At 43.8% G+C, this 27,739-nt stretch overlaps 1 protein-coding gene across 7 annotated transcripts; it reads left to right on the forward strand.

Annotated features, from left to right (window-relative positions):
* The first annotated feature begins 426 nt into the window (after window positions 1-426).
* Window positions 427-27,739, forward strand: mgarpa (mitochondria localized glutamic acid rich protein a). 7 transcript variants are annotated; one of them, XM_061049050.1, is made up of 11 exons: window positions 428-620; window positions 6,311-6,414; window positions 7,053-7,158; window positions 15,728-15,745; window positions 20,612-20,950; window positions 23,214-23,344; window positions 23,399-23,527; window positions 23,630-23,749; window positions 23,786-24,127; window positions 26,109-26,155; window positions 26,335-27,739. In XM_061049050.1, exons 1-10 carry the CDS (start codon window positions 545-547, stop codon window positions 26,142-26,144), a joined length of 1,401 nt encoding a protein of 466 aa, XP_060905033.1. In that variant the 5' UTR covers window positions 428-544; the 3' UTR covers window positions 26,145-26,155; window positions 26,335-27,739. The 7 variants fall into 7 exon arrangements, 6 of the variants coding, with proteins under 6 accessions (XP_060905031.1, XP_060905029.1, XP_060905033.1 ...); XM_061049048.1 differs by having other exon boundaries at window positions 427-620; window positions 23,214-23,356; window positions 23,450-23,749; XM_061049046.1 differs by having other exon boundaries at window positions 427-620; window positions 23,399-23,749.

Genomic DNA, 27,739 nt, shown 5'->3' on the forward strand with positions numbered 1-27,739 from the left:
CAGGTACATATCTTCACACACACACTCACAACACCTCATACATGCACACATATACACACACATTACAGCTTAGGTACTGTTGAGAGACAAGGGAACAAAGGGGGTACCCTGTATCGTCTGCCTGAGGGGAGGAGCTGGTACTCAGGGTGAAGAACATGAGATGGATCATAGTCTCCACGCCTGACAAAGCAAGAAACATGAGGATATCCCAAAGGGTAACTTAAGTATCCAGTGCATATGATAAGATGATTTGCCGCACATAAATTGGGAGAATTGGCTGAATTTTTTGTTTAAAGCTGAAGTGACTAGATGCCTCAACCTCCCTTCCTCGGGTTGTGAACCACTCCTCATACATGTCATCTCCTCGTACTATCGTGGCACTAAACACTCTCCATACAAACGTCACCGCACTATATATATTGCACAACAGAGGGCGGCTCTGTCCTCCGCCTCCCTGCACGTTTCTGAGAGCAGACTGGGCTAGCCATTCATCCAGCGTTTGCTGAAAGTGCAGCATTCCCTTCGTAGCCCTCGGAGAGCAGCGATGTTTTCCTGCAGAGCGGCCTGGCAGAGGTGTGGGCCTTTGGCACGGAGAGCAGCCTACAGGTTGCCCCGGGATGGTGAGTTTCATCCGCCAGCCAAAAAAGCATTAATACAGAACAAAAAAAAAACGTGGTTTATCCCCTTTTCCACGCGGTCTCTGTGCGTGAATGTGAGGTTTGTCTGTGTTCCACCGGTCGCATATGGTGTGTGTGCGGTGAAAAGGTACACTCTGTCCTCGCTGCATCCACTAACTGCAGGCTGGCCATGGCTGCGCTGCGATGTGAAGGTCATCTTGGCGTTTTTGACAGATTTTTGTGGCACACTTTAGACCCTCGTTTTTTAAAAAAAGAGTGACTTGTTTGACTGGAAATTCATTTAGCTCCTCGTGGAGATAAACGTGCACACTTTGAGCCTAGGTTGAAGTATTTCATAATGCAGCTTATCACACAGTTGTGTACTGTATCCTCCTCTGTCAGGGTATTAAGCAGGCTGCCAGATCAGAGCTGGAACCGGCTGTTTGCCAGTTTGTTTCCAGACTTAAAACATGACATTCATCAGTTTAACCCGGAATAACACGGGCCAAATCTCTCAGACTGAATCAGAAGGACGAGATGAAGTGGAACCTCTTAAATGTCTGTCATTTAAAGATTCTTCATCGACTTCAACATGAATTTAAAGAGCATTCACTTTTATATATGACCTTCACTACACTGGAGCATGCAAACATGGTCGCCGCTGTCAGTCACGTGGTGTGTAGGGGCGTGACGTTAATGTATAGAGTCAATAGGAGGGGCTGCACGAGCTCCTTTTACCTCCAGTTGTTAAAAAAAACTTGCGCCGCGAGCCGGTCGGTGGCCGCAGCTTGGACGATGACGTCACTTTGTGTTACCGTAGATGATGACGACGTCAGGAAACACCTGAACTGTGCGTGTCAGAGATTAAAAAATAAGAAGTAATTTAGTTTTCACTTCTGTCCTCACTTGAGGTGTTTTGTGACGTCATGGTTCTCTTCCTCGGACCTGCGGTGTTTAATTATCATTTAACCTAATAAGCAGAACGTTTTAATTAAACGTGAATCAGTTTGTGATCTAAACGTGTTAAATCGTTGGATTGAATGACTTGTTTATAACAGCAATCTTTAAAACAGTCAGTTATCAGTCAGCGAGATGCAAGAAAGGAGACTGTCTATAATCCTAACTCTACAGACACGCCACACGTCCTGTGTTTCTTTGTTTGATTATTGAATTTGTAAGTTTTGATCCTTTCTGTTTATCTAATATTTTTGCTTTTAATGATTTAGATTTTTTTTTATGCTGTTGCAAATATTTTCTGTAAGGCTCTTTGGGTCTGAACCATGTTTTAGTAACTATTTTGCCCATCCCTTAAAGAGGACATATTATCCCCCTTCTCCACCTTTTCAAACAGTCCCCTGTGGTCTAAATGAAACATCTGTGCTGTGCTTTGTTCAAAATATAACATGAATCAAGCACCAGAGGAGGTTTGTGACCCTGTATAAACCAGCTCTCTCAGAACGCTCCGTTTTGGTGTGTGTGTCTCTTTAAATGCAATGATGCTGCATTCATGTGCTGCTCAGGTGGTCCAAGTTTCCGATTTGGGAAATCGTTCTTCCGACTTCAGTGTGTTCACATGATTTCACTTGGAAAGTTGTAACAATAGCACAAAAAAGCGTTGATGCTTTGAAGAAGATGATCAGTGAAATGTTACTGTTAAAAGTGATATTTGAGCAAAAAGTTGATGTGCAATACTTGAATTAATTAAAAGTATGTTTACATTAACAAAACCTATTTTGCCCCCCATTCGATGACGATTATGATTAAGTCGGGCACCTCATTCTTTTCCGAGTTGTTGTTTCGACCTGAGCAGGTGTTCATGTGCATTTTACAACTCGGAAACTGCTTTTTCTGATTTGTCAAACACCACATGAATGCAGCATGAGCCCCCCCTGAGTTTTCCCACTAGACATCACTCCTCTTAGAAATGCACAAAAGTTTTGCTGTACGCTGGGTGGAGTCCAGGGGTGCATTCCAATTGTCTTTTTTGCTTAGGAGTTTTGCTAACTGAGTGAAATGAACGTTTAAGTGATAAGAGCCGTTCCATTTCTCCCAAAACTAAGAAAAGGTGGGTCAATGCTTCCTTCATAACCTCCTTTAGCATAGGATACACTGGACCATCCTTTCAGCCACAACATTTAAAGCTACTCACGCACCGGACCATTCAGGGAAATGAAAGATGAGCTAAGAAGTGACAGAGATCATGAAAGGGATAAGGGAAGTTTTTAGCCAAATGATGATTAATCAACATTTTTGGATGCACTTTTACTGGTCCATTTTCAGAACGTTGTAGTTTCACCACGGCAGACCCACATTAACCTCCGCTGTTGCATAATTACGGTTCCTAGTGGAAAATGTGGTCGGATTGTCAGAGCAACGAGATCGCCTTTCCCTAAGTCCTTTATGAATTCTCCTAACATCTTTCCTTGACCTCATGACATTTTCCCCGGGGTTAAAGTAAAGTGGATAGTGGAAGGAGATAGGAGGGACAATCCAAATGCACCCCATGGGTGGAGATATCAGGGGAGGGGAGGGGATTTTTTTTTACCAGAATCCCACTGTGACATCACAAGGAGAGCACATTTGAAACAGAGCATTTTTCTCTGTGATGTAAGACTTATACAGACCACAAACAAAGGACTGGATGGGTTTATTTCACATTTTGTGGGTCAGTAGACACTCAGGTTACCAAAATAAATGTTCAAAAACACTGTACAAGGTGATTCTTCAATATGTCCCCTTTAATAAGTTAATATTTTAGTTGACAAAAAGTGCAAAGAGCCTCTCAGAGTTTTTGAAATCCTGAGTGATGTCTTTGTTTACTGTTTTCACAACCAAATGAAAAACAGAAAGCTTAAAAAAATCACTCTGCAAACCATGGGAAGTTTTCTGTAGTTTTTGTATACGTGTGTGAGGAGGGCTCGTGTTATTGAACCTCGTCCTGGCTGCTCCTCTTCATCAGGCTGCTTCAGGAAACGTCTTTTAGGATTCTGTTTCTGCAGCCCAAACCTCACCTCAACTTCATTTAAACAGCACTTTAAACACAACATAGTTGATCCAAAGTGCTGAACATTGCAGATAGTAGAAAGCAACATAAAAGAAAGAACAAGTGAGGGTTAAGTCCAGTGTAACACAAGACTAATGGAGCTATGAGTATAAATATGTCTTAAACCTAAAGTGAGACGGCACCTTCACATGCCATGGAGCCTGTAAAGAGATTACATCAGAAATGTCCTCTGTGATGAGACTTTAGCAGGACCTGATGTCGTAGCCGTCCTCCTCTCCAGTGGTCCCACTTAACAAGAGGAGGGTATCAGTCTCTAATCCGGTGACTTCCTGACCTTGGCTCCGTCCACTGGTCATGAAATTTCACCACCTTATCCCCCCAACTCAACAAGACATGATCCGATTAGCCAGTATAAATAACAGGGCTGTAGGGAGTCACGGTGTAAGCCCTGAACTCTGGATTAGATCCTGAGAATATGAAGCGTTTAATACCCTCAGCACCCGACATGGCCGCGCTGCAGCTGCTTCTTCAGAGGAACGTCAACATGTTGCTAAGATGGAAATGCTCTTTAACACGGTTAAATAAAAATATTCTTAAAGACTTTCACACATTAACAGCTGAACGTGCAGCACAAACTTTACTGACTGGTTTAAGCTGTTTGCAGAACATGTTGAAAACTGTTGGCATAAAACCTGGGCTGTCTTTAATTTCAGAGGTGTGGAGGTTATCACCTCGCAGGCATCAAACAAGTGCTGACATGCATCATTCTGACAATCTAACTCTTAACACTTACAGGGGACAGTTTCTGAAATATCCACTTATTCTTCAGGTATCGATTATTTCACATTACTTCATCGACGTAAGTATTCACACAATAAGGATATCAAAACATTTCATATTTATTAAACCTTTCTGTAACATGGCACTTAGAGCATTGCTCGTCAAGAAGGGTTATAGTGATAGTGTGGATGTGCTTGAAAGTTCACTTTGTCCATGGTAGCCACATACTTCCTCTCCATCAAGTCAGTAAAGTGGCGCCTGGATGGAAAGTATTTACCATTTCACAGAAGCCTTCACCCTCAACAATAGCAAGGGGCCTCATGTCCTTAACAATCATTTGAGACGATGCTGTTCATATACACACTAGCCTCCTCGGGTGTGAATGGTTTCTGGTTCTTTTTATGGAAAAAAATCCTCCATACTGCTTTGCCTATTCCTGTAAAGGTGAAAAACACAAAGCACATAAATATTCACAATAGAAAATCAGAAATATAAACAAGTCTAAAAATTCACAGTCCACACCATGCATATGTTTATATTAGTAGACTACAGCCATCTGAGAGGCTTAACTTCAAAAAGACTTGATGTAATTACAATTGTCAGTCTCATGCATGTTTACTGTGAACTGGTTTCTAGATCCTGAAATTTCAAGAGTAAACGACTACATCACATGACAGCCTAGCAGACAGAAAAGTTGTCTCTTTTGTGTCATATTTTATCAAGTGACACCGGGGTATAAGTCACTTGTCCGGTATAAGCAAACAGATTAGAAACTGGTCTGGACAGCTAACGATGCCAGGGTGGGAAAGTAAACAGAACTTACGGTGTTCCCGGGTGTTTTCACTCCAAATGTCCGTTCATTGCTGTCGTACTCGTGTGGTACGCCAGCTGGATTTAATGACCGTGTGCCTTTTTGGCTATGGGTTGCTCCTCGGTGCTCGCGCTGCTGTTATTACATGCCGCCGTTGTTGTTGATGTTGTGTGAATTCTTCTTCTTCTTCTTCTTCTGTTTTAGCGTCTATAGCGAACGGCGACTAGCTTTCTGGTGCATTACCGCCACCACTGGACTGGAGTGTGGGACAATCTAGTTGTTTGGCAGTTGCATGTCGACGAATGTATGTGGTCGATTATGTCACGTCGAGTCCTTTGTTTGTTGTCTCCATAAGTCTTACAACACAGAAAAATGCTCTGTTTCTATTCTCTCAGTTTGTGATGTCACAATCTGGATTCTGATTTAAAAATAAAAAAAAAACCTCCCCTCCCCTGGTATCTCCACCCAGGGACCCTTGATGACATCACTCCATCCAGGAAAACTCAGGGGGGGGGGTCATTACATTTAAAGAGACACACAGACCAAAACGGAGTGTTCTGAGAGAGCTGGTTTATACAGGGTCACAAACCTCCTCTGGTGCTTGATTCATGTTATATTTTGACCACAGCACAGATGTTTCATTTAGACCACAGGGGACTGTTTGAAAAAGTGGAGAAGGGGGATAATATGTCCTCTTTAAAATCCAGTTGTAGATGGAGTCATGAGCCTGACGGTGCCTCCTCACCAGAGAGCTGCTCTTTAAGCATCACTCTTCTTGATGCATCCAAGTCCACTCGGGGTCAAAGTGTGGAAACATGGAGGCAAAGCAAAAAAAACTTTATCTTTCATCAGGATGTGTGTCTGTATTTTCTTTAATAACTGCTTTTATTGAGTGAGAGATTAATCACTAAGTAATTCAGAGTGTGTGTGGAGGCGCTGTGCTCAGAAAGAGCGTCTCCACAAATGAAGCATGGTTGATTGATAAGGGAACCTCGTCTAATGAATCAGAGGAACGATACATTTTAAATAGTTTAAGAGTCACTAAAAATGTATTGCGGTATTTGTAAAAGCTCTAACACGCGTCCTCCTCCCCTCCAGCTGTGCAGCAGCGGCAGATGTCGTCGGTCCCCGGTGGCCCTGGGGTGGAGAACATCGTCTACAGCCTGCTGTGTGGAGGAGCCCTTGTGGCCTCTGTGTCGTATGTAAGTAGTTTTTCTTTCCTTACAAACACGCTTCAAGCAGCTTCAAGCAGCGTCACCATGCTAACGATGTCACTAGGCAACCAGGGGAGGCGTGTGGGTCATGTTAGCGCTGTTTCATTTTAATTGTGGAAAGATAATCACTAAAGGCCCTGACACACCGAGGAGGTCGTCAGTCAGTGAGCGGTCGTCGGCCCTCGTCTGCCTTTTTTTTTTCATGTTGACTCTGCTTTGGTGAGAGGAATCTCTCTGATTGGCTGTTTGGAGGTTTCATTTCTCTCCAGCTCTCCTCTCAGGTTCTGTAAAGCCCCTTGAGCATGCTGCTGTAGTATCCATGCTTTCACCCATTAGTGTGGTTTCTCCTTATTTGTCTCCTCCTCTTCTTTTCTTTTTCCACTAAAAGACCAAGAACTGACAACGCCATTTTTAACTTTTCATCAGACATTATTCTCCATTAGTAGACGACCTATAATACGAGTGGTGAGTGACAGCGCTGTGAAAATGGTCTTCTTGTATCATAACAACGGACTACCACCCCCTCTATGTTTAACTTGTTAACAATCTGCTCTGTAAAATATCTGTGATCTAAATCTTTAGTTTGAGGACAGAAAAATAAGATTTCCCTCTTTCCCTCTCTACAGACGTACAGCACCTTGTCCTCAGACCACTCCAGGTTCAATGAACGTGTTGAAGAAATCAAGGCCAGACCCAAGGCGGAGTGGGTCCCCAAACCGTGGCCACCTAAGAGTAAGTTTTGCTCCACCCCTCATTGCGTGTTTTTAACCCTCTGCTCATGGTTTCATATTTTTAAGATTTGAGGCTCCACAGCTAACTTGTTACATCAGGTTATTTCTTCTTTTCTTTTTTAATCCGCCGTTCAGTTGACAGCTTGACCAGACGTGTTTTATGTTGTGTCCGTCCGTCCTATTCTTCTGACAGTAACGCATTAGAAATATAATAGAATTATTGTAGTTATAATAAATAATACCTGTAAAAGATGCATTGTCACCATGGTAACTCATGCTGAACACCTGACCTGTTTGGAGCAGATCATCCTGTATGAAACTCCGCCTACTGACCAATCAGATCTCCTGAACTCAGAGCAGGACCCCCGCTGGCCTGCACTCTCACTGCTCCAGGACTAACCGGGCCTGAGCACGGTGACCTCATGGAGGGCGCCCATACAGAAACGCTCCTATTGAATGAGAACTGGCCAAATGATTTTTCATACAAACTAAAAAAGGGATCTGAAGCGTGTTTTATTGACGGCTCACTTGTAACCACTGACAACGCTCCAGATGTGAAAGGATGATTTAATGAACCGTCATGTGGAGGAACGGTGCTGCTGTGCTGCTACCTTGTCGTGGTGGGGTTGCTTGTGTGCCTCCGTGACTCTGAAGGCTATACCGGTGGGGGGTTTATACCCCCAGTAGGTTCAACCATGCCGGGCAGGTTTCTAGAGTAGAGGTCAGACGAAAAGCAGCAACTGGCCCTCCAGGTTGGGGGTTAGGCGTGGGGTTAACTACCCCATCCTGTAAAAACGTTCCAGTTACAGAAACGCTAACAAATAAAAACCAAATCACACACCTGGCTGAAGAAGGTGCCCCAGCAATGGGGACTATGACGCTTACCAGCCAAACCCGCAAGGGCGCTGGTAATCCGACACACCTTCTGACGCCAAGAACACCCATCCCCCTGGGGACATGGAACATCAGAACCATGTTCCAGGCTGGCAAGGCTGCAACCATTGCCAAGGAAATGGAGCGCTACAACCTCTCAGTCCTGGGCCTGGCAGAAACAAGATGGACGCAGTCGGGTGAGGTCAAATTGACCAGTGGCCAGTCCATTATCTATTCTGGACACGAAGAGGAGGCAGCCAACCATACGGAGGGAGTGGTAATCATGATGACGAAAGGCACTAGAAAGGCCCTAACTGCATGGAAACCCATCAGCTCTCGCATCATCTCAGCAACCTTCAATACCAGCAACAGGAGAGTGAAAGCCCATATAATCCAGTGCTATGCACCCACCAACGCTGCAGATGAGGAGGTCAAGGACAGGTTTTATGACAGCTTAAACCACCTGCTCAGTAGTATTGGAGACAGGGACATCATTATCCTGATGGGGGACTTTAATGCCAAGATTGGAGGCCAAAACGAAGGATATGAGACGGTGATGGGTAAACATGGAGTGGGGACCATGAACGAAAATGGCGAGATGTTTGCAGAGACCTGCGTGAACAATAATCTGGTGATTGGGGGGAGTGTATTTCCCCACAAGAAAATCCACAAAACAACCTGGGTGTCACCAGATCATGTCACGGAAAACCAAATCGACCACATCTGCATCAACAAAAAGTTCAGAAGAACTATGGAAGATGTCAGGACAAGACGGGGGGCAGACGCAGCCTCAGATCACCATCTCCTGGTAGGGAAATTCAAGCTAAGGCTGAAGAGATATCAGCGAGAAAAGGGTCAAAGAGCAAAATACAACACTGACTACCTCAGCAATGCTCAAGTGACGAAACAGTTCAAGGATATTCTCTCAAGGAAAAGCGCAGAGATACAGCTCAGAAAGAAGGAAGAATGGACAACGAATGAAGAGTGGGAACACCTTAAAGCTGCTTGGAGCTCAACATGCGAGGAGGCCCTGGGGAGAAGATCCCAAAATCACAAAGAATGGATAACACCAGGAACACTAAACTTAATCCAGCAGAGGAGGAAGGTGAAGGAAAAAGTGAACAATGCAAGAACAAGATCAGAAAAAGCAGAGGCTCAAAAGGAATACAACCTTTTCCACCAAAAAGTGCGGCAGAACATCAAGAGATCACAGGTAGAGAGGCTAGCTAAGGAGGCAGAACTTGCAGCATCTCAAAGAAACATGAAAGAACTGTACAACATCACAAGGAAATTGTCTGGGACACATCGACAAAGTAACAAACCGATCATGGACAAGAATGGCCAACTGCTCTCAACCCCGGAAGAGCAGAAGATGGGTAGAGCACATCCAAGAGGTCCTGAACAGACCACCACCAACAGAGAGGCCACACATTCCTCAGACCAGGACACCGCTAAACATCAAGTGTGACAGACCAACAAAGACTGAAATAAAAGCTGCAATCAAACATCCGAAAACCGGCAAGGCTGCTGGCCCTGACAATATTCCACCTGAAGCCCTTAAAGCTGATATAAACACATCTACAGACATGCTCTAGAGCTTCTTTGGGAGGACGAAGAGACACCCACAGAATGTGCAGAGGGTCACATAGTGAAACTACCAAAGAAGGGTGACCTAAGGAAGTGTAACAACTACCGAGGGATTACCCTACTTTCAGTGCCCAGTAAGGTCTTTAATCGGGTCATTCTCAACCGTCTCCAGGAAGCTGTGGACAAGAGGCTCCGGGACCAGCAAGCAGGATTCAGCAAAGATCGTTCATGCACAGACCACATAGCAACACTACGCATCATCATTGAACAGTCTATTGAATGGAACACATCCCTGCACATGAACTTCATTGATTTTGAAAAAGCTTTTGACAGCTTAGACCGGACAACACTGTGGCAATTAATGGAACACTATGGAATCCCCACAAAGATCATAAACCTCATCAAGAAATCTTATGAGGTCACCTTGGGTAAAGTCATGCATGCAGGCCAGCTTTCCCAGAGCTTTGAAGTCAAGACAGGCGTTAAACAGGGATGTCTTCTGTCACCATTCCTCTTCCTTCTTGCTATTAACTGGGTCATGAGGGAAACAACTGAGGGGAAGAGAAATGGAATTCAGTGGACAATGTGGGAGCAGCTGGATGATCTTGAATTTGCGGATGATATAGTTCTCCTTTTCCATACACAGACACAAATGCAAGAGAACACAGACAGACTTTCAGAAACTGCAATAAAACTTGGTCTCACTCCCAATATAACAAAAAGTGATGAAGATCCACTCCAAAACCAGAAACCCCATCTTCTTGAACAGCACTTCCCTAGAGGAGGTAGAAGCTTTCACCTACCTAGGCAGTGTTGTGGACACCACTGGAGGGACAGAGGCCGACATTAGAAGCAGAATCAACAAGGCTAGAGTGTTGTTTCACATGCTCAGAAAGATCTGGAGCTCAAAAAACATCTCCACAAACCCTAAGATACACATCTTCAACGTTAAACAAGTGATGCTGTATGGATCCGAAACATGGAGAACAACAAAACACACAACACACGGGCTGCAAACATTCATCAACACCTGCCTCAGAAGGATATTAAACATCTGGTGGAAAGACAAAGTCAACAATGTGGACCTGTGGAAAAGAACAAGCCAAGACCCCATAGACTTACAAATCTGAAAGAGAAAGTGGAGTTGGATTGGCCACACCCTCAGAAAACCTGCCACAAACATCACCCGACAAGCCCTGAAATGGAACCCCCAGGGGAAAAGGAAAAGAGGTTGCCCTAGGAACAGCTGGAGAAGAAGTGTAGAGGCAGAAATGTCAGAGAGTGGACTCAACTGGGGAGAACTTGAGCGAAAAGCCACAAACAGAGTGAAATGGAGGATATTCGTCAGCGGCCTATGCACCCAAGAGGAGCAAAAGGCTTAAGTCAAGTAAGTCATGTGGAGGAACAAACGGCGCTGAGTCTGATCTGTGTGAGGTCAGAGTGGACAGCTCCTGGTGCTGACACACACACACACACACACACACACACACACACACACAGCAGCTGCAAAATAAAAAACCTTCTCAGTGAGTGAAACAAAGCTTGTTAATGCTTACATCAAGTTATCTTAGGCCCCGTGTCCACCGGCTGTTTTTTCCGGCAAGGCGCTAGCTGTGCGTTCAGGAGAGCTTGTATGAAGCGTTTGTGCGCTGTGGAGAAGAGCTGCATGTCCATCCTGTCTCCATGACAACAGTCTTTTGACAACGGCCGCTGTATGACCAACAATGCTCCGTTTATTTCCCAATCAGACACCGCGAGAGGACGATGTGAGTACAGAATTATGGAGAATATCTAATATCTGGAAAAGTGTCGGTGTCGTCAACAGCGCCTTTCTAAAAAAGTGCAAAGATTTTCAACTTGAGCGGCCGCACAAAAAAGGAGCGCTCAGAAAAAGAGGGCTTGGCGCTGTGCTTTTTTTCTCCAGGCGGTCACTTTCTGCTGCCAACGCTCTACTCATTGAAAACAACTGTTGGACATGGGGACTTAAGTTTACCACCATTTTCAATCTACAGGAAAATAAATGCTTCTTCTTATTCTGCTGTTTTATATCTGACCGATATTTGAGAGAGAGATTATTTAGAGGTTCAGACTGAAGGAAGACGTTCACCTGGAGTCTAAAGATATAATGATCGTCATCGATTCTGATGCTTCACATCATCTCAAAAACCCACTTTATGTAAAAAAAGGCAAGCTTGGATTTTCAAGAGATTTAGTGAAAAAAAAGTCTAAGTGCAGAAACAAATAAAGATATTTCTACACACTTCAAACGTACCGTCCTTACGCTTATTAAAGGTTTCTCTGTTTTTAGATCCATTCAAACATGATTTTACCAAAAACATGCATCTCCAGAGGCTCAGCTAGGGGGCGCCGCTTGCAGGTTGTCACCACATTTCACACTAAAAAACAAAACGGGACATTATGATGTAATCAACAAACGTAAGTCTTCCTGTTGCAAAATGAAGTTGGACTCGTGTTATTATAGTTTTTATTTCAGATTATTTTAAAGAGAATTATGTAAAAAGAAAAACACACCGTCTGTTTTAAGAGTTAAAGGTGTGAAGGGGCTGCACCCGAACCGGCCGCATCCATCCTCGTTTGTTTCTTTTGTTTTTTCAAGAAGAGTAATGCACATATACAGTCAGGTAAACAACAAACAATATCACGATGTAGATCAAGTAAAAAACAGATTAAATAATAAAACATCATACAGTACATACAGGAAAGTACAAATGAAAGACAGTAATATAAAGACACATACATAAATAATGAATTCATTATTTAAATAGAGGGGGAAAGGTTTTATAATAATTCAGACATTTGTTACATTTTTTTATTGTTAATTAAAAGGAGTGATTTCAGTAGGGACTTTAACTCTAGATTAAAAATTTATCCAATTAATCCATTCTCGTTTGTTTTGATTTGGAGGCGCAGGTGAAGTAATGTTTTACGTTTAACTTCGCACAGCATTGTGGGTGTTAAAATACAATTCATTTCCTGAAAGGATGCAGCCATACTGCATAAAACTCTGAAGTTAGTATCCATGCTGAAATGTTCAGTCTACTGAGGTGGACCCAAAAAATGACCACTGAATGACCACGAGTGACTACGTGTGTCACTACCTCACTGTGAGCAAAAAGATCAACATCATCAAGTTCACCTCGCGCAAAGGATTGTGGGAAAGTCTGAGATTATCCCCTTCTTATTTCAGGAGCGAATGAACGTCACTGAGCAGACACACACACACACACACACACACACTGTCTTGGTGCTGCTGCTGGAGCGCTCAGCCTGGTCAACAGTCAAACCATTTTAAATGTTTTGGTAACAACCAGCTCTGCTGCCGGCCTCTTTCAGAAATAGAACAGGACTCATCCTCATCATCGTATAGACGACGTCTGCCTCTGGGAGCGGATACCAATTTCTCAGTGATTCTGTTGAAGCCAGCAGTTGGTGTTAAAACACTTCCTGGAAGCACTTCCCTTTTCATTTCCTGTTCCGTTAACTCTGTAATGTCTTGGTTCGTCACATTTCTTGGAGTTCTGCCTGATCACTTGTTTCTGTGAGTCCCATTTAAAAAGCAGAATATAAGTTAAACTTAGTGCTGGGTGTTTCCCACAACCCCAAGGTACGATTATATCCCGATACAGAGGCCCCGATAAGATACATATTGTGATATACATTGATTATGGATACTGACCTCGTCCTTCACAGAAATCACTACAACAGCTGTTCTTTACTGTTGAGAATAACAGCAGAGGCATATTAAGCACCACACTTCAGTTAGTCCCCTTCAAAATAAAAGCACCACACTTCAGTTTGTTTCCCTTCAAAATAAAAGCACCACACTTCAGTTTGTTTCCCTTCAAAATAAAAGCACCACACTTCAGTTTGTTTCCCTTCAAAATAAAAGCACCACACTTCAGTTTGTTTCCCTTCAAAATAAAAGCACCACACTTCAGTTTGTCCACCTTCAAAATAAAAGCACCACACTTCAGTCTGTCCCCCTTCAAAATAAAAGCACCACACTTCAGTTAGTCCCCTTAAAAAAAGCACCACATTTCAGTTTGTCCCCCTTCAAAATAAAAGCACCACACTTCAGTTTGTCCACCTTCAAAATAAAATCACTAGATGATGTCTCACTGTTTACAAGGGGAAACTGAAATTCACAGAAAATAGAAGTAACTATTTAACATTTGCAGTGTGAACATCGAGCGTGTGATCATGCGTGATGCATCGTGAGATTTCTCCCTTGTGTGCTGTGTCAGAAACTGTACGGACTGGATTCTCTGGACATTTTGAGTTATGAGTTTATAGAAACGGTTTGAGACATGCTTTCAGAGCACAGAGAAGCAGCATTGATTCAGCCAGTGTAAAATTGTTTTCTGTTTGAAAAGTTTGTCGCCCTTGCTGTGGTTAAATTCCTAATCCATATTTGGACCAGTTCTGCCTGATGGTTCATATTGGTCAGCCTGATCGCTGATGTGAGCTTCTCCAGTCTCTCTGAAACGTCCTCTGGCTCTGATTTAATCTCTCTGATGGTTTGTTTGTTCAGGCTAACCGTCTGTGGTAGATAAGTGAGATGAGTTTATTTGATCCAGTCGAGCGTAATGAAGAGAGTAAACAGATTTCCAGCAGCAGCACACTCGCTGTGTACAGTCACTGATGATGGAGGCAGATAAACCCAATGTTTGAACGTCTCTGTGTACGCAGTGTCGGGCTCTCTGCTGGAAGTCACACCGTGGACTGAGCTTTAACAAATCTTTGAATTTTGAGGGCTTTATTACCAAACTTTATATTTTTCAGGAGGTGGATTCCTCTTTTGTCCAGTGGAAAACACTGATTCTTTTTTAGAAACCCTCACATGCTTTCAAAAACAGACCCCAGTTAGATTCTAAATGTCGGAGGGATTATGGAGACGAATCTGCAGATAGCGCTCAAATTTTTTGGTATTGCCGTCTCTTGGGAAAACTTCTGCAGGGAGATATTTGATATCTGGGACTCTCTGCGCCAGCCTCAAGTGGACACTGGATGACTTGCTGGTTATTTTTCAGCGCCTCAGGTTGCAGCTTTGCAGCAACGTTAAAAGCCGTGGATGGGTATGCTCCCCAGACGATAAACTTTGTTGGATTTATGGAGAATATCTTAACTGTTCAAATCCGCAAATGTGATCAGCCGTAGCCTTTCTGAAAACAGATCTGCTGGTGTTCGCATAATGATCGTTTAATTCTCTAAAAATAAAGAACTGATTGATAGCGCATTAAACTTCAGATTTATTTGTTTGGAGATTAAACATTCTGGTTTGATTTGCCACACTGGGGAATCTGTCTGCAGAACACCATTGTAGGGACGGCTGTGGCTCAGTGGTAGAGTCAGTTGTCTCTCAACCAGAAGGTCAAGGGTTCAATCCCCAGCTCCTGCAGACACTTAACCCCAAGCTGCTCCCGCTGCTTCTTTAGTGGTGTGTGAATGTGATCAGTAACTTCTGATGGTTACACAGCAGCCTCGACCATCAGTGTGTGAATGTGTAGGTGTGACCTGCGGTGAGAAAGAGCTTTGAGTAGTCAGAAGACTAGAAAAGAAATATACAAGCAAAACTCACTGTCACCTTTTAAGATGTTGAGATTTAAGATGTGAAGCAGAAGAAATGACACAATAAGCAGAAAGTCAAATATTGACCGCTTGCTTCTTTCTGCTGAAAAATAAGACTATCTGAAATAATATAAAATGTTTAAAGAACCTCCGGAGTGTCGGGAGATGTTTGACATGTACATCTGTCTGTGCTTAAATTAAAACAGGATGTTTTTGCATTTGTTCTTTGATATCCTCTTTATCGAAATCATCTTTTGAATGGTTTACGTAACCGCTTAGCTTTGGTGCCTCAAATTCCAGGGTTTTAAAAATATTTGAAAAGCTCCAAGAAATGACTTTGAAATAAGTGAAATAAGGCCGAGGTTGAAAGTGTTGGAGCATTTTGATTGCACAGTTCTCAGGATCAAATAGAAATGAATGTTGTTCCAGTAAATGGAAGCTGTTAAAGTTGTGTGGACTCAAACGTTCTGCTGACACTGTGTCTCCATGTGAAACTCACTCTGATGTTTTCTGTTTTACAGGTCAGGATGAAGAAGAGGGTAAGTGATGTCATCACGCTCTCACTTATCATCACGGCCTGAATGCTCTCTGAAATGTCCCACTGACTCTAAAGGAAATGATGGCATGATTGTCTCTGATCATTTCACTGTCTCGCACTAATCACGGCCCGTTTCTACCGCTCATGGATCCAAAAGTAGACGACCAGCTGAGGGAAGGAAAGAAGCAAATTACAGCACGTAGAAATTCAGATCATTAAGATAGTTACAGCCAACGCAGACATCACTAACACATTAACACGGAAAATAAGATCTTCAAGACACAATGTCATATTAGGAAGAGTAGGTGGAGAGTGCAGCTCCGAGTAAAGGTGCAGAAAGCTTCTCTCCACATTCACTCTCTAAGGGAGCACTCACACTCTGCAAAGTTGTCCTGTACAGTGCTAAAACACGAACCCCCCCCCCCCCCCCCCCAAAAAGAGAGAGAACTGCACGGAGCACCAACACTTATTGGAGGAGTTTTTGCCTGAATATTGAGTCGTTATATGCTTCATTACTTAGACCTGGAGCAGAAAGTGAGAGCAGATGAAGCACCTTTTAAGACATGTTAGCGGCCACAAATCATATTTGTGAATCAGACCCTCAGTTTGAATTTAGGTTCAATGTCTTTATTTCTACTCGTCCTGTGTCTGTATTTGTAGATGAGACCTGCAGGGATGTGAGTCTGAACGTGTGTGTGTGTGTGTGTGTCATTAAGCTCGGCTGTACTTGACCAATCAGATCTGTCCTCTGATATGAACTCACTCTCCTGATTTTACCCAAGTAGAGAATTAGCCCCTCCTCTGACACCACTCGGCCCCTCCTCTCTCTCCCTCACTCTTCATTGTGTTCTTCATCATGAGGTTAGCATTCGTTGGCTAGCCTTTAAGAAATCTTATTTGCATAAATCAGTTGAAGATGTCTGTGCTCGTCTTTGGACAAACTGCTAACTGTATTCCTAGTCGTCCCCTGACGAGAGGCAGTCCACATCCATCTCTGATTCACGTTCACAGCCTCAGTGCTTAAATGTGAAATGATGTGTGTTTTTTTTAAAGCTAAATTTCTCTAACTCTTTGTGTCTTTACTCTTTTCAGTGTAATGCTAAAGCTAAGGTCCTCTGTGGCCGCTCGGATATTCGTCCTAGAACTGGACTCTTTGGATCTGAACCCCCCCTCTTCTCCTTTCCTCCTCTTCCCTACTGCTAAGAACGAAAACCATTCACCTTCTGGTCCTAAAACCTGTGGACATTTTCTGTGAAGGACACTCAGTCTGCGCTGCTGTCTTCTCTTTGACCTCTTGGTGCTAAATGTTAACGTGTAAACTCTGTGCCGAGGATAAATGGACTTAAAAGATTTTCCTTTCTGCTAATGGACTGTTTGTGTTCTGAGCGCTACACTTCTGTTTTTACGGGGGGCATTAGCCAGTTGGTCAACTGATTTCAATCGAGCGTCCGTGCTAACACGTTAGCATGCACTACTGTGAGTGATAATGATCCATCAGCGTGACCCAAAGAACCGCCATCTCCGTGATGTTGATGATCAATAGTCTCAAACAGAACTCAAACTCCTGCAAACGGTCCAAACTGCACTCAATCTTTGGCGACCTTTATGTCGTCAGACTTTGAGTTTATCCAGCGTTTCAAAGTCTCTACATCTGCCCCAGATCCCGGGTTTCCCTTCAGGCCGACATATTGGTGAGCGGCCTGTTTGTAAGTAAACAATATAATTAGCTAAACAACAAGTTTAAAGATTAGGATGAGATCAGAGCCACCTGCTTTAATCCTGATCCGTAATCCCTGAGTCCTGATCCGTAATCCCTGAGTCTTGATCTACAATCCTGATCCACAATCCCTGAGTCCTGATCTACAGTCCCTGAGTCCTGATCCACAATCCCTGAGTCCTGATATACAATCCTGATCCACAATCCCTGAGTCCTGATCCACAATCACTGAGGCCGTTAGGTTGTGCCCTATGTATGGAGGCTGTAGTCCTCCAAGACAGTGGCCCAGGTTCAAATCCGACCTGTAGCTCCTTGCCCGCGTGTCGTCCCCCACTCTTTATGGCGGGTGGCTGTAGTCCAGGCCGGTGAAACCCTCTGCTCCTCCTCATCCTCCGAGTTATCCCACCTTTCTAACACAGTCACCATGACAACTGTATTTTACTGAGGGACGTCCCACCAACTAGAAGCTGCTTCAGGTGTTAACTTCTTCTTCATATGTTGGCTCTATCTCTGCTGGTGCAACACCTAAAATGTGAGCAGAGTGTGAACTCCGACCTTTGACCTCCCCCGAGAGCTGCTGACACACGACGCTGCTCTTGAAGTTAAAATGTCCAACTTAACTTTGTGATTTGGTGTGAAAGAAATGAAATCTAAACTCAGAAGCTTCAGATGGAAAATAATTTCCTAAAGGATGTTCAGTGTAAGGATGAATTATCTCAAACTGAAGTGTTAGCATTGAGCTAATTATTACCACATGCTATTATCACTCTCAGTAGTCGACGCTCGGAGTCAAAGTTGATCACCAGGCCGGCCCCCCGCAGCTCTGTGTGTTTTTGAATGTGGACCAAATGATGCAAAGAATCTCAGTTAAAGATTAAAGAGACGCACAACCGACCAGAGCGCTCTCAGTGTGTGTCCCTGTAAGACTCTCTTTCAGAGCTCCAGATTACTGATAGCTTGTTAATTTGATGGTAAGAACCAAGATTCAACTTCACCCCCCTTTTCTCCCGCACTCCTGCCCCTCCCCTCACCCCTCCTCTACCGCACGTCTTTGTCGTGCTCCTCCCTGTCTTTGAGTTTGCATGCAGCTTGTGTAGTAAACATGTCGCCTCTGGGTTTCTTCAGATGATTTCTACACCGAGGGCGCGTGGTAAGGCTCGGGGGCTTTTGTCAGAAAGTAGGACATCTGGATCGACCTGCTGGAAAAATGATGAGCTGTTAGCAGCTGTGTTTCCATCCAACTGTTTGTGAAGCATTATAAAAGTAGCAGACATATGTGTCCGACAGGGCGATTAAAGAGGTAGGGAGGTCTAAAAGGTCAATACGATAATACTTTCAAATGCCATGTGTTTCAAATAATGCAAGAGCTTTAAACACACAGTTTGTGAATTCCACCACCAGGGGGCTCTCAGTCAAAACGATAACAAAAATGGTTGAGGTTGGTGGGAAATCATGGAGTGATTCTCTGCTTCTCTCTGAACTGCCTGAATCCAGTCTAACTCTCCCACAGCACTAAAGAGCTCTCTCTCTCTTTTTAAAGTGACGGTAACCTACCTCACTGCTCTAACATATAACACTGCTTTTAACTTCACAGAACATCCTTAAATCCACATGAATATATTTTAGAACTGAACTTATACAATGAAATCCCAGTGTATCAGAGTGTCATTAACATGACGTGTTACGACAAGCCATATATTAAAAGTGACCCTCTCCTTCCTCACTCCCAATGATTAAACACACAAACAACAAATTCACAGTTCAGTGAGCTATTTATTTAGCAAACACAAAATATGAATTAAACTTCAGGGAGAGCACCAGCAAAATAATAAACAAAACATCAAAGTTGAACCCAAACTACCTTCCCTCAAATAAAATACAGGCATCTGACTCCTAACAGAAAAACAGGAGAAAAGATTTAATCAAAAGAAAAAGGCTACTCTCCCCTACGGAATAAGAAATGTACAACATAAACAATAATCTCAACACATCAACAATCTCTCTTTAACACACAATGTCTCTCGCTGGAGGTGAGGAAAAAGCAGGGCCCCGTAGGTGTCATCCAATCAGGACGCAGCACCAGCTTCCCTCCACTCAGAGGCCGGCGTGCACCATCCGGGTTTCTCCAAAGGGGGGTGGACACCTGAAACACAGAACACAAAGACAGACGCACAAACCAAACACAGAACACAAAGACAGACCCAAGTAAGAACACTCCTACTATTCTGACTTAGTCATAAGACGTCCCGTTACAAATACAGAATGATGGATTTTTCTGCCTTTGATAACTGTTGGAAGTATTTGAGGTGATGTAAGAACTCAAAATAAAAATAACAGACTTAGTCCATTTTTAATGAATTTAGATATTTTAGTGTAAACATTGTCTTAAAATGCTACATAGCTCATCAAAGAAAGTTTTTAAATGGAGCATTTCTACTCTCAAATGAACATTTAGGGTTGTGAGATTTCACCAGTTTATTGAAAAGTGTAATAATGTCGCCGTGTTTTAGTTCTGAGCCGCAGAATTCAGAAAAAGTATTGTAAATCTTTGTCAATAAATTAAAGTTTAAGAATTTTAAAACCAAAACATTTCTAAAAATAACCGTAGAGGGACAGCTCCCAATCAGGTGTCTCCATGTTTAAACTAACAAGTCCAGTTTATTGACGAGCTGCATAAACATTTAATGAAGGAGACAGTTTACAGGACTTCATGAACACTGAGCAGCCGCTCACAGCTGAACATTCCTGCAGGCTGAGTACTTGCATGTTACATTTTTATTCTAATATAAATGTTGATAAGAGTCTGCTCTTTCCTTAAAAACATCTTCATGTGTAATAAAACATGTTCCAGTTTCTCTCTGTGGTTTAAACATTTGGATGGAAACACAGCGACTGAGAATATTCCAACCAGCTTTTTAGAACTCTGCTTTTTAAACGCTACAAATCTTGCTTTTGTGAGAGTTTAATTTTTGCTTGATTGAGCTTCTTACATGCAGAGTGTCGAGAAAAAAACAAAAAAACACAGTTGCTTCATCTGTCATAAATATTGTTTGGGTGGCTGTGGGTGGGGGGAGAGAGGCTTCTGGCTGCTTTCTGTGAGTCAAACCAAAAACTGTGCCTCATTCTCTTGGTCTGGTTTTTGTGTTCCAGGTGGCGAGGAGGAGGCGGTAGAGGCTGCAGCCGAGGAGGCCAGTGAAGAGGCCGAGGCTGCTGAGGTGGAGGAGGTGGCTGCAGCCGCCGACGGCGAGGAGGGGACTGTAGTCGAGGCGGTTGAGGAGGCGGTTTCTGAGGCTGCCGAGGTAGTCGCAGAGGCCGCTGAGGTTGTTGAAGAGGTGGCTGAGGTCGTCGTGGAGGCTGCGCAGGAAGTGGAGGCGGTTGCGGAGGAAGTGGCCGACGCAGCCAAAGCTGTCAAGGAGACCGCCGAGGCTGTCGCAGAACCTGAGGCTGTCGCAGAACCAGCCGCGGTCGCCGAGGAACCAGAAAGCAACGGTACGACTTCTTCACCTGAGGACGAGTCCTCTGAAGAATGAGGTTTTACACATTCACTGCAGGGAGCACACACACTCTCTCTCTTCTCTAAAAACCACTTTAACTCAAGAGCTGCAGGTCTTTCTCCTTCCTCACAACACTGGCACCAGATAAACCCGTAACTCACAGCCTCTTATCTCAAACCACTAGCTGCTTCTCCTCAGGGTTCACATTTTTACTGATCATTCTCCTCGTCTTCCCGGAGCTGTATATTTTCTCTTTATTTATGGGAGTGGGAATTCACGTTAACACAAAGTGAGACTTTTTCTGGTGTGCAGAATGTGTGTTTGATGTGTTTATTTGTCAGCTCATTTTGAAACCTAGAGGTGTTTAAAAACCAGCAGCGTCCTCGTGGTCGTCCGCTGCACACCACAGTGAGACCTTTCCTAAGCGGCAGTGAGGTCATAACGTGACGCTCATATGCAGTTATGGGTGAAATAAATGTGATCACACTGTACATACCAACATTACACATCAGTCCGCTAACGACTAAAAACCTGCTCTCCTGCAAAAATACTCAAAGTTAACTTAAAGAGACCGTTTGTTTTTATGAAGCCCTGATGCTTTTTGAAGATTTGACAAAGCGCTGTATTTCCTTCATATAAACCTCTGTAATGTTGTACCAGGTAATAACAGAGCAGGTTGATGCTGTCACACAGTTGTGTTTTTTTATCCTCCAACAACATGAGCCTGTGTACAAACTCTGTAACTGCTGCAGTGTGTTATCTCCCTTAAACTGTGAGTGATGTGGAACTGTCAGAAATCATAAGTCAGAGAAAATAACGAGGTGATTCAAGACATTTGTGATCATATTTTTATTTTGCTTATAACTGAATAATGAGCACTGTGAACAATTGACGCTAATTCATCGAGCCATACAATAAAGATTTGATCAAACCAGAAAGGTTTACTGCCGTCTTTGATTGTCTGATTTGGTCTTTTTACTCTGAACTTTTTGAAATTAATTGAACAGTTCTAGCTTCTTAATCCAGTTTAAAGGTTAGTTATTCACAAGCGGGCTCTATCTGCCAGGTTTGCTCCTGAGTTGCTCGTACACCTCACAGCGAGCGCTCAGGAGGCGGGACATGACGCAGAAAGAACCGGGAAAAGCTAGAAGAAGCAACAAAGTCCGACTATGACAGGTTATATATATGTAATAATGCTCAATGTAGTTAGACACATTCAACAAGAGAGCAGAGAAGAACATACAGGCGAACAGAAACCCTAATGAAGCCGTCACGCCCATACGGCCTATGGTCATGCACCGGTTGCAGTTTATAAACGTCACGACCTCCTCGCTGCTCGCTTGCTGTGAACGGTCCTGAATATTTCCTGCAGCGTTCACTCCTCAGCTCACACGGACTTCACGTGGAAAATTTACAACATTCAGAGTAAAGTCGGCGTTATAAATCTAGCGTTCACACGTTCAGCTCACCCGAATATTTGAGGATGTTTTCAGGAGTTGATTTGAAGTGTGAAAACCCTGATAGAAATCCTGGTACCATGTCGAATCAAGCCTGACCAAGCAGGCGGGTCATTAAACTGGACACTGATCAGCCTTAAGTAGCTTTAGTGGTGGTAAAGTTAATCCAGACCCAGTTCCCAGAGAAGGTGATGACATTCCCTGAGCTGTGGTCTTATGTGATCCCAGACACAACAGTGTTTGGTTTTCAGACGTACCTGGTGTGGCCAATACTCTAAGGTCAGACCAGTAGAAGTAACGCGAGACGATTAGTTTTTGCCTCAAATTTGGTCGGACTCCCACTTCCACATTGTGTTTTCACATTTTGATCAGTGCAACTCTGTTCTTAAGGCTGAATCTACCTTACACGAATACTGTTGATCATACCTTTTGAAACCAGAGAAGACTGAAGAGTTGTGTTTTCACTATAAACTATTCAAACTGGTAAATGATGTGTCTTGGCAAAGCATCTCACAGTCCATTCTGTCTTCTCACATGGACATACTTCTTATGGAACTGCACTGATGTCCACAGAAACTAACAAAGCTCTCCTATTTTGTTTCTCTTAATCTTCTTCTACCACTGGGCGTCGTCTGCATGAAGGTCACAATCACCCAATATTTCTCTGCCACTAAATCCTCTATTCCTAGTAGGGTCTCACAAATTCCCAACAAGTTGCCTTGGCTAACCATCTCAAGTTGTTTTAAGTTTAATGTGGATTTTTCTTTTCACTTTTTTGGATGGCTGGATTTTGTGTTGCAGTGCTGCTGGCAGCTGCTTCTACTCTAGAGTTGCCGAAGATAGCCGAAGCAAAAGAAGACTTGGCACCAGCTGTCCCAGAAGAAGTTGCACCAGTAGTAGAGGATGCTGCTGCACCAGTGGAAATTGCCCCAGTGGTGGAAGAGGCTCCTGCTCCAGTTGTAGAAGAGGCTCCTGCACCGGTAGAGGTTGCTGAAGAGGCTCCTGCACTGGTAGAGGTTGCACCAGTTGCTGAAGAGGCTCCTGCACCGGTAGAGGTTGCACCAGTTGCTGAAGAGGCTCCTGCACCAGTAGAAGAGGCTCCTGCACCAGTAGAGGTTGCACCAGTAGAAGAGGCTCCTGCACCAGTAGAAGAGACCCCTGCACCAGTAGAAGAGACCCCTGCACCAGTAGAAGAGACCCCTGCACCAGTAGAAGAGGCTCCTGCACCAGTAGAGGTTGCACCAGTAGAAGAGACCCCTGCACCAGTAGAAGAGACCACTGCACCAGTAGAAGAGACCCCTGCACCAGTAGAAGAGACCCCTGCACCAGTAGAAGAGGCTCCTGCACCAGTAGAGGTTGCACCAGTAGAAGAGGCTCCTGCACCAGTAGAAGAGACCCCTGCACCAGTAGAAGAGACCCCTGCACCAGTTGGGGAAGCCCTTGAGGCAGCAGTAGAGCCTGAAGTCATCTCGGCTCTAGCTGAAGAACCTGTTACCACCACAGATGTTGAAGAGGTCTCCGTAGCCCCCCCTGTGGTGGAAGAGACTCCTTCAGCCTCTGTGGAGGCTCAGGCAGAAGCTCCTAAGAGGGAGTACATCGTTGTGGTCCTGGAAGGTTCACCCAAGTCTGACAGCCGGCCTAAGGTTCTCGGAGTTGGTCCCATGACTGGCAGAATCATCCCAGCTCCAGATGAAGACGACGCCCCTTCTTCTGAGGTATCTAAACTTTGTTAGACTGATCAAAGGTAACCCAGCTGTTGCTTTCCTCATATTTCATCTTCTTCTGGTAGATCTCAATAGAGCCTGACTGATATGGGATGTTGAAAACAAATACCTACAGTAACAAATCATTCATTTTTTAGTCAGAATACATTTTGTAATGGGTACATTTTAGAGTCTGACGGACTTTGACTAACCTTGTGTATTTCTGAGCTGGGATGACAGTTGATCTCTCATGAGCACTTTGATCCCACTGAGACATCATGGCGAGGCTGCTAAATTGTCAAACAGTACCAGTGCAAACTGCTCCGCTACATGTGCTGAGGTTGGTGCATCCTGTAGAGTCTGAGCTCACTTTGCTTAATAAATTATATGATACTACCATTTCTATGTCGCCCTAAACATTGTTTTCTGCTCAGTAAACAAGTGTTGTTTCTGTGCAGATTAGGTGTGTAATGGTTCAGAGGTGGGGTCATAGTTCAATAAGCAGGACTGGCACAAGTGCATGTTACAGTTAGTTAGATGTTGTGTTCTTAAAATCTACCTGTGAGTCGGTACAGTCTGTAGTGAATTAAAGGGTTTATATGTGATTTTTTGATCCAGCAGATGTCGCCCTTGAGCACCAGCATGAAACCAAAACAACTCGCGCTGCATTGTTGTGTTAGCATGCTAATGCTAATGATCTTTATTATGCTCGTATCTTCACACTGCATGTAAATTTACCTGAAATGAGCGTGATCTAGAAACACAGTTAAGCAGTGAGTACAGTATGTTATTCTTCTTTTCTCTAGTCCCTCAATTAAACAACTTTTATACATGAGGGGAGGAGTCAGCCGGCCGTCCAGGCGATGTAAACAAACTGAAGATAGGACTCTGAAAACTCTGAAAACATCACAGACAGTGGGACTCGGGTGTTACACTCATTGTAGACAGTCATGACTCACAGAGTTATTTTCAGAGGAGATACTTGATTTATATATTTTAAATTTTCAATAAATAAGTGTGAAAAATCACATAGAAAGCCTTTAAACATGAAACATGATGCAAAATAAAAAGCTGCTCAGAAATAAACATCTCCTGATATGAAATAAAAACTTTCAGGTATAGGACAAAATAAGATGTATCATATTAACGACAAGTCTGTGAGGTTACTCTGCTGCTCTTAAAGGTTCATCATGTTCTCTCTGATCATTCGGTTGTTCAAACTCGGTCACCGCTTATGTAAGTCAGTGAGAGGACCACAGACTGGTTTCTGTGACCACGGGATGGGACGGTTAGAGTCGGACATCAGAAGAACAACTGATGGATTCAAAGATTAGGAGCAATAAACTGAGTAAATGACAAGATGACATCGGGGCGCCCGTAGCCGAGCGGTTGGTGCGGACACCCCATGTGCGGAGGCTTTGGGCCTCCAGGCGGGCGACCCCGGGTTCGGGTCCGGCCTGTGACTCCGTTCCCCCTCTCTCTGTCTACGATTTCTGACTCTTATCAACTGTCCTGCCTCTCAAAATGGAGAAAAATAAACCTTTAAAAAATGAGAAGATGACATCACATCAAAGTGAGTTTTAAGAAGTGATTTGAAAGACGTGATTCTGCACGCCTGCTCTCCTCGGGGAGGCATGCACTTCTTCTAGCTCAGACGTGTCATCCTGCTATACTACTCTTCTTCTTCTGCGTTTGTAGTTTAATACCATTTAGCTAACAGGTACGAGCATTAACGTCACCATGTGTGACTGCCCTTTTCTCTCCACTCACGATATGAAGGCTTGACCTCCGAGCCGCAAGGGTTCTGGACAAATACAGTTACACCACTCTTACAGACTCGTCACCAGTATCAGCTGATACCAAACGCTCTATCTGTCAGGCTCTATGAGTAACAATGATATGAGAGTAGAGAAGTAGACAGACCTGCTTGTTTGAATAAATTTGGTCTTTTTTGAAAATCAGTCTAACTTGGATTTTAAACTTTGCTGTTCAGGGTAGGCGACGTCTTCTTAGGATGCAAATGCAGTAGTTCCAATCAAGGTACTGAGCCTTTGATTATTATACTCTGCTGGTTCAGTAGACCGTTGTTTCAGATGTGCTTTACAATAAACATGCAGCATCACTTCCCTTTACATCCACATCAGGTCAAACTGCTGAAGACATATTGTCATGTTTTCACCTCCAGGATATCTGACGTCTGTGTTTGTCTCCCGTCACAGTGAACGGCTCCTGAGTGAAGACGTCGTCCTGCAGAAGAAGAGGATGTGCCTTTCTCCAACACTTTCATCCATTAAAAAAACAGGCTAAGATTCCTCTCCACTCTAGAGATCAACTGCTGCCCGTCTCTGTGACACTCCGTCTTGACTCCGTAGTTGTTTCAGATCTCCAGTTGATCTTTTTTTAAAAACCTTCAAAAACTTCCCTGATTTTCAACCTGTTTACTGCTGAGGACAAAACTGAGCCACCTGTGCAGTTACCTGTTTCTCCTTCTGTGTTTAAAAACCAATCCAGTGGATTTCCTCAGCACTCCTCCCCCGATCGTGTGACATGAACCTTCAGTGTTATCTCTCAGAGCAGAGGGGCGCTTCTGAGCCACCAGCAATCTTACCCAGCACCCGACCTCAGGTTTTCTTCTTCTGCTCGTCTCAGTGTGAAAACGAAGAGCTGGAAACGATCGCTGTACTTTAGTACTTTCTGCAGAAACACCTCGAGCTCACTGCTCTTTAGCGTAGCCACGTAGCTACCTCAGTTTTCCTCGTGTTTTCAGTCTAAATGACCCGACAGACCTCTTCTTGATGCTATAACCGTGTTACAGACTTCAATATGCACATACCGGTAGATATTTTTAAAACCTTTAAAGCATGTTTCTATTTTTGGCCTCTCTAAGTTTATGTTACAGACGCTTGTGAATGTGAAACACGCTTCAGAGAGAGCTGTGCATCATCTCCATTCTCAGTGTTTAGTTACCTTCTCAGGCCAGTTTCCTCTCCACTCTCAACATGAAGTCAGTTATGGTCAAACTTATGAAACTCTTTCCTCGACTACATTCATCGATGTTCACTAAGGAAGGAGCGTGAAGCTCTTTATCACTCTTTATTTAAATCTGTACATTTCAGTGTCATGGTTCAGGGAGGATGGCTCGATGTTCTTCCTCTCAAATAGCTCTTCTTGCTTTTTCTTCTGTCAGTCACACCTGTGTGGACGTCTAGCTGAAAGGCTTGCAGGAAGTAGGACGCGTGGTGACACTGATGTGATGTGACATGTGTGTTTGGAGGTGTTGCAGTATGTCTGAAGACTCCAGTGTGAGGCGCTCGTCCTCTCTTCCCTTGTCTCCTCTCTCAGTGTTCATCATCTCCACTGTCTCTCTCCTGTCTTTGTCAGCTTGGCGTACAGACTTGAGATCACAAGAGGGAGCGACTGAAGCGGAGTGTTGGAATGTATTTTAGAAAAGGGGATTGAGATTGAGACAATGACACTCTGTTTGTTTCCTCGGTGCTCCCGGGCAGGTTTCTGTTAGAGGATGTGAGTGAATGAGCTTTGACTGGACAAAGATCAGGAACTGTGACTGTTTCACACTTTACTGTTTTACCTGTTTTTGCAAAATAAAAAAGGGATTAAATGTGA

Source organism: Labrus mixtus, chromosome 10 (genome assembly GCF_963584025.1).
Source record: "Labrus mixtus chromosome 10, fLabMix1.1, whole genome shotgun sequence".
NCBI classification, from domain to species: domain Eukaryota; kingdom Metazoa; phylum Chordata; class Actinopteri; order Labriformes; family Labridae; genus Labrus; species Labrus mixtus.

Coding starts and splice junctions, on each gene's coding strand:
- mgarpa (XM_061049046.1), top strand. CDS start 545: ATGTTTTCCTGCAGAGCGGCCTGGCAGAGGTGTGGGCCTTTGGCACGG. Junction 23,345..23,398: donor CACCAGTGGAAATTGCCCCA/GTGGTGGAAGAG, acceptor GCACCGGTAGAG/GTTGCTGAAGAGGCTCCTGC. Junction 24,128..26,108: donor ACGACGCCCCTTCTTCTGAG/GTATCTAAACTT, acceptor TTTGCTGTTCAG/GGTAGGCGACGTCTTCTTAG.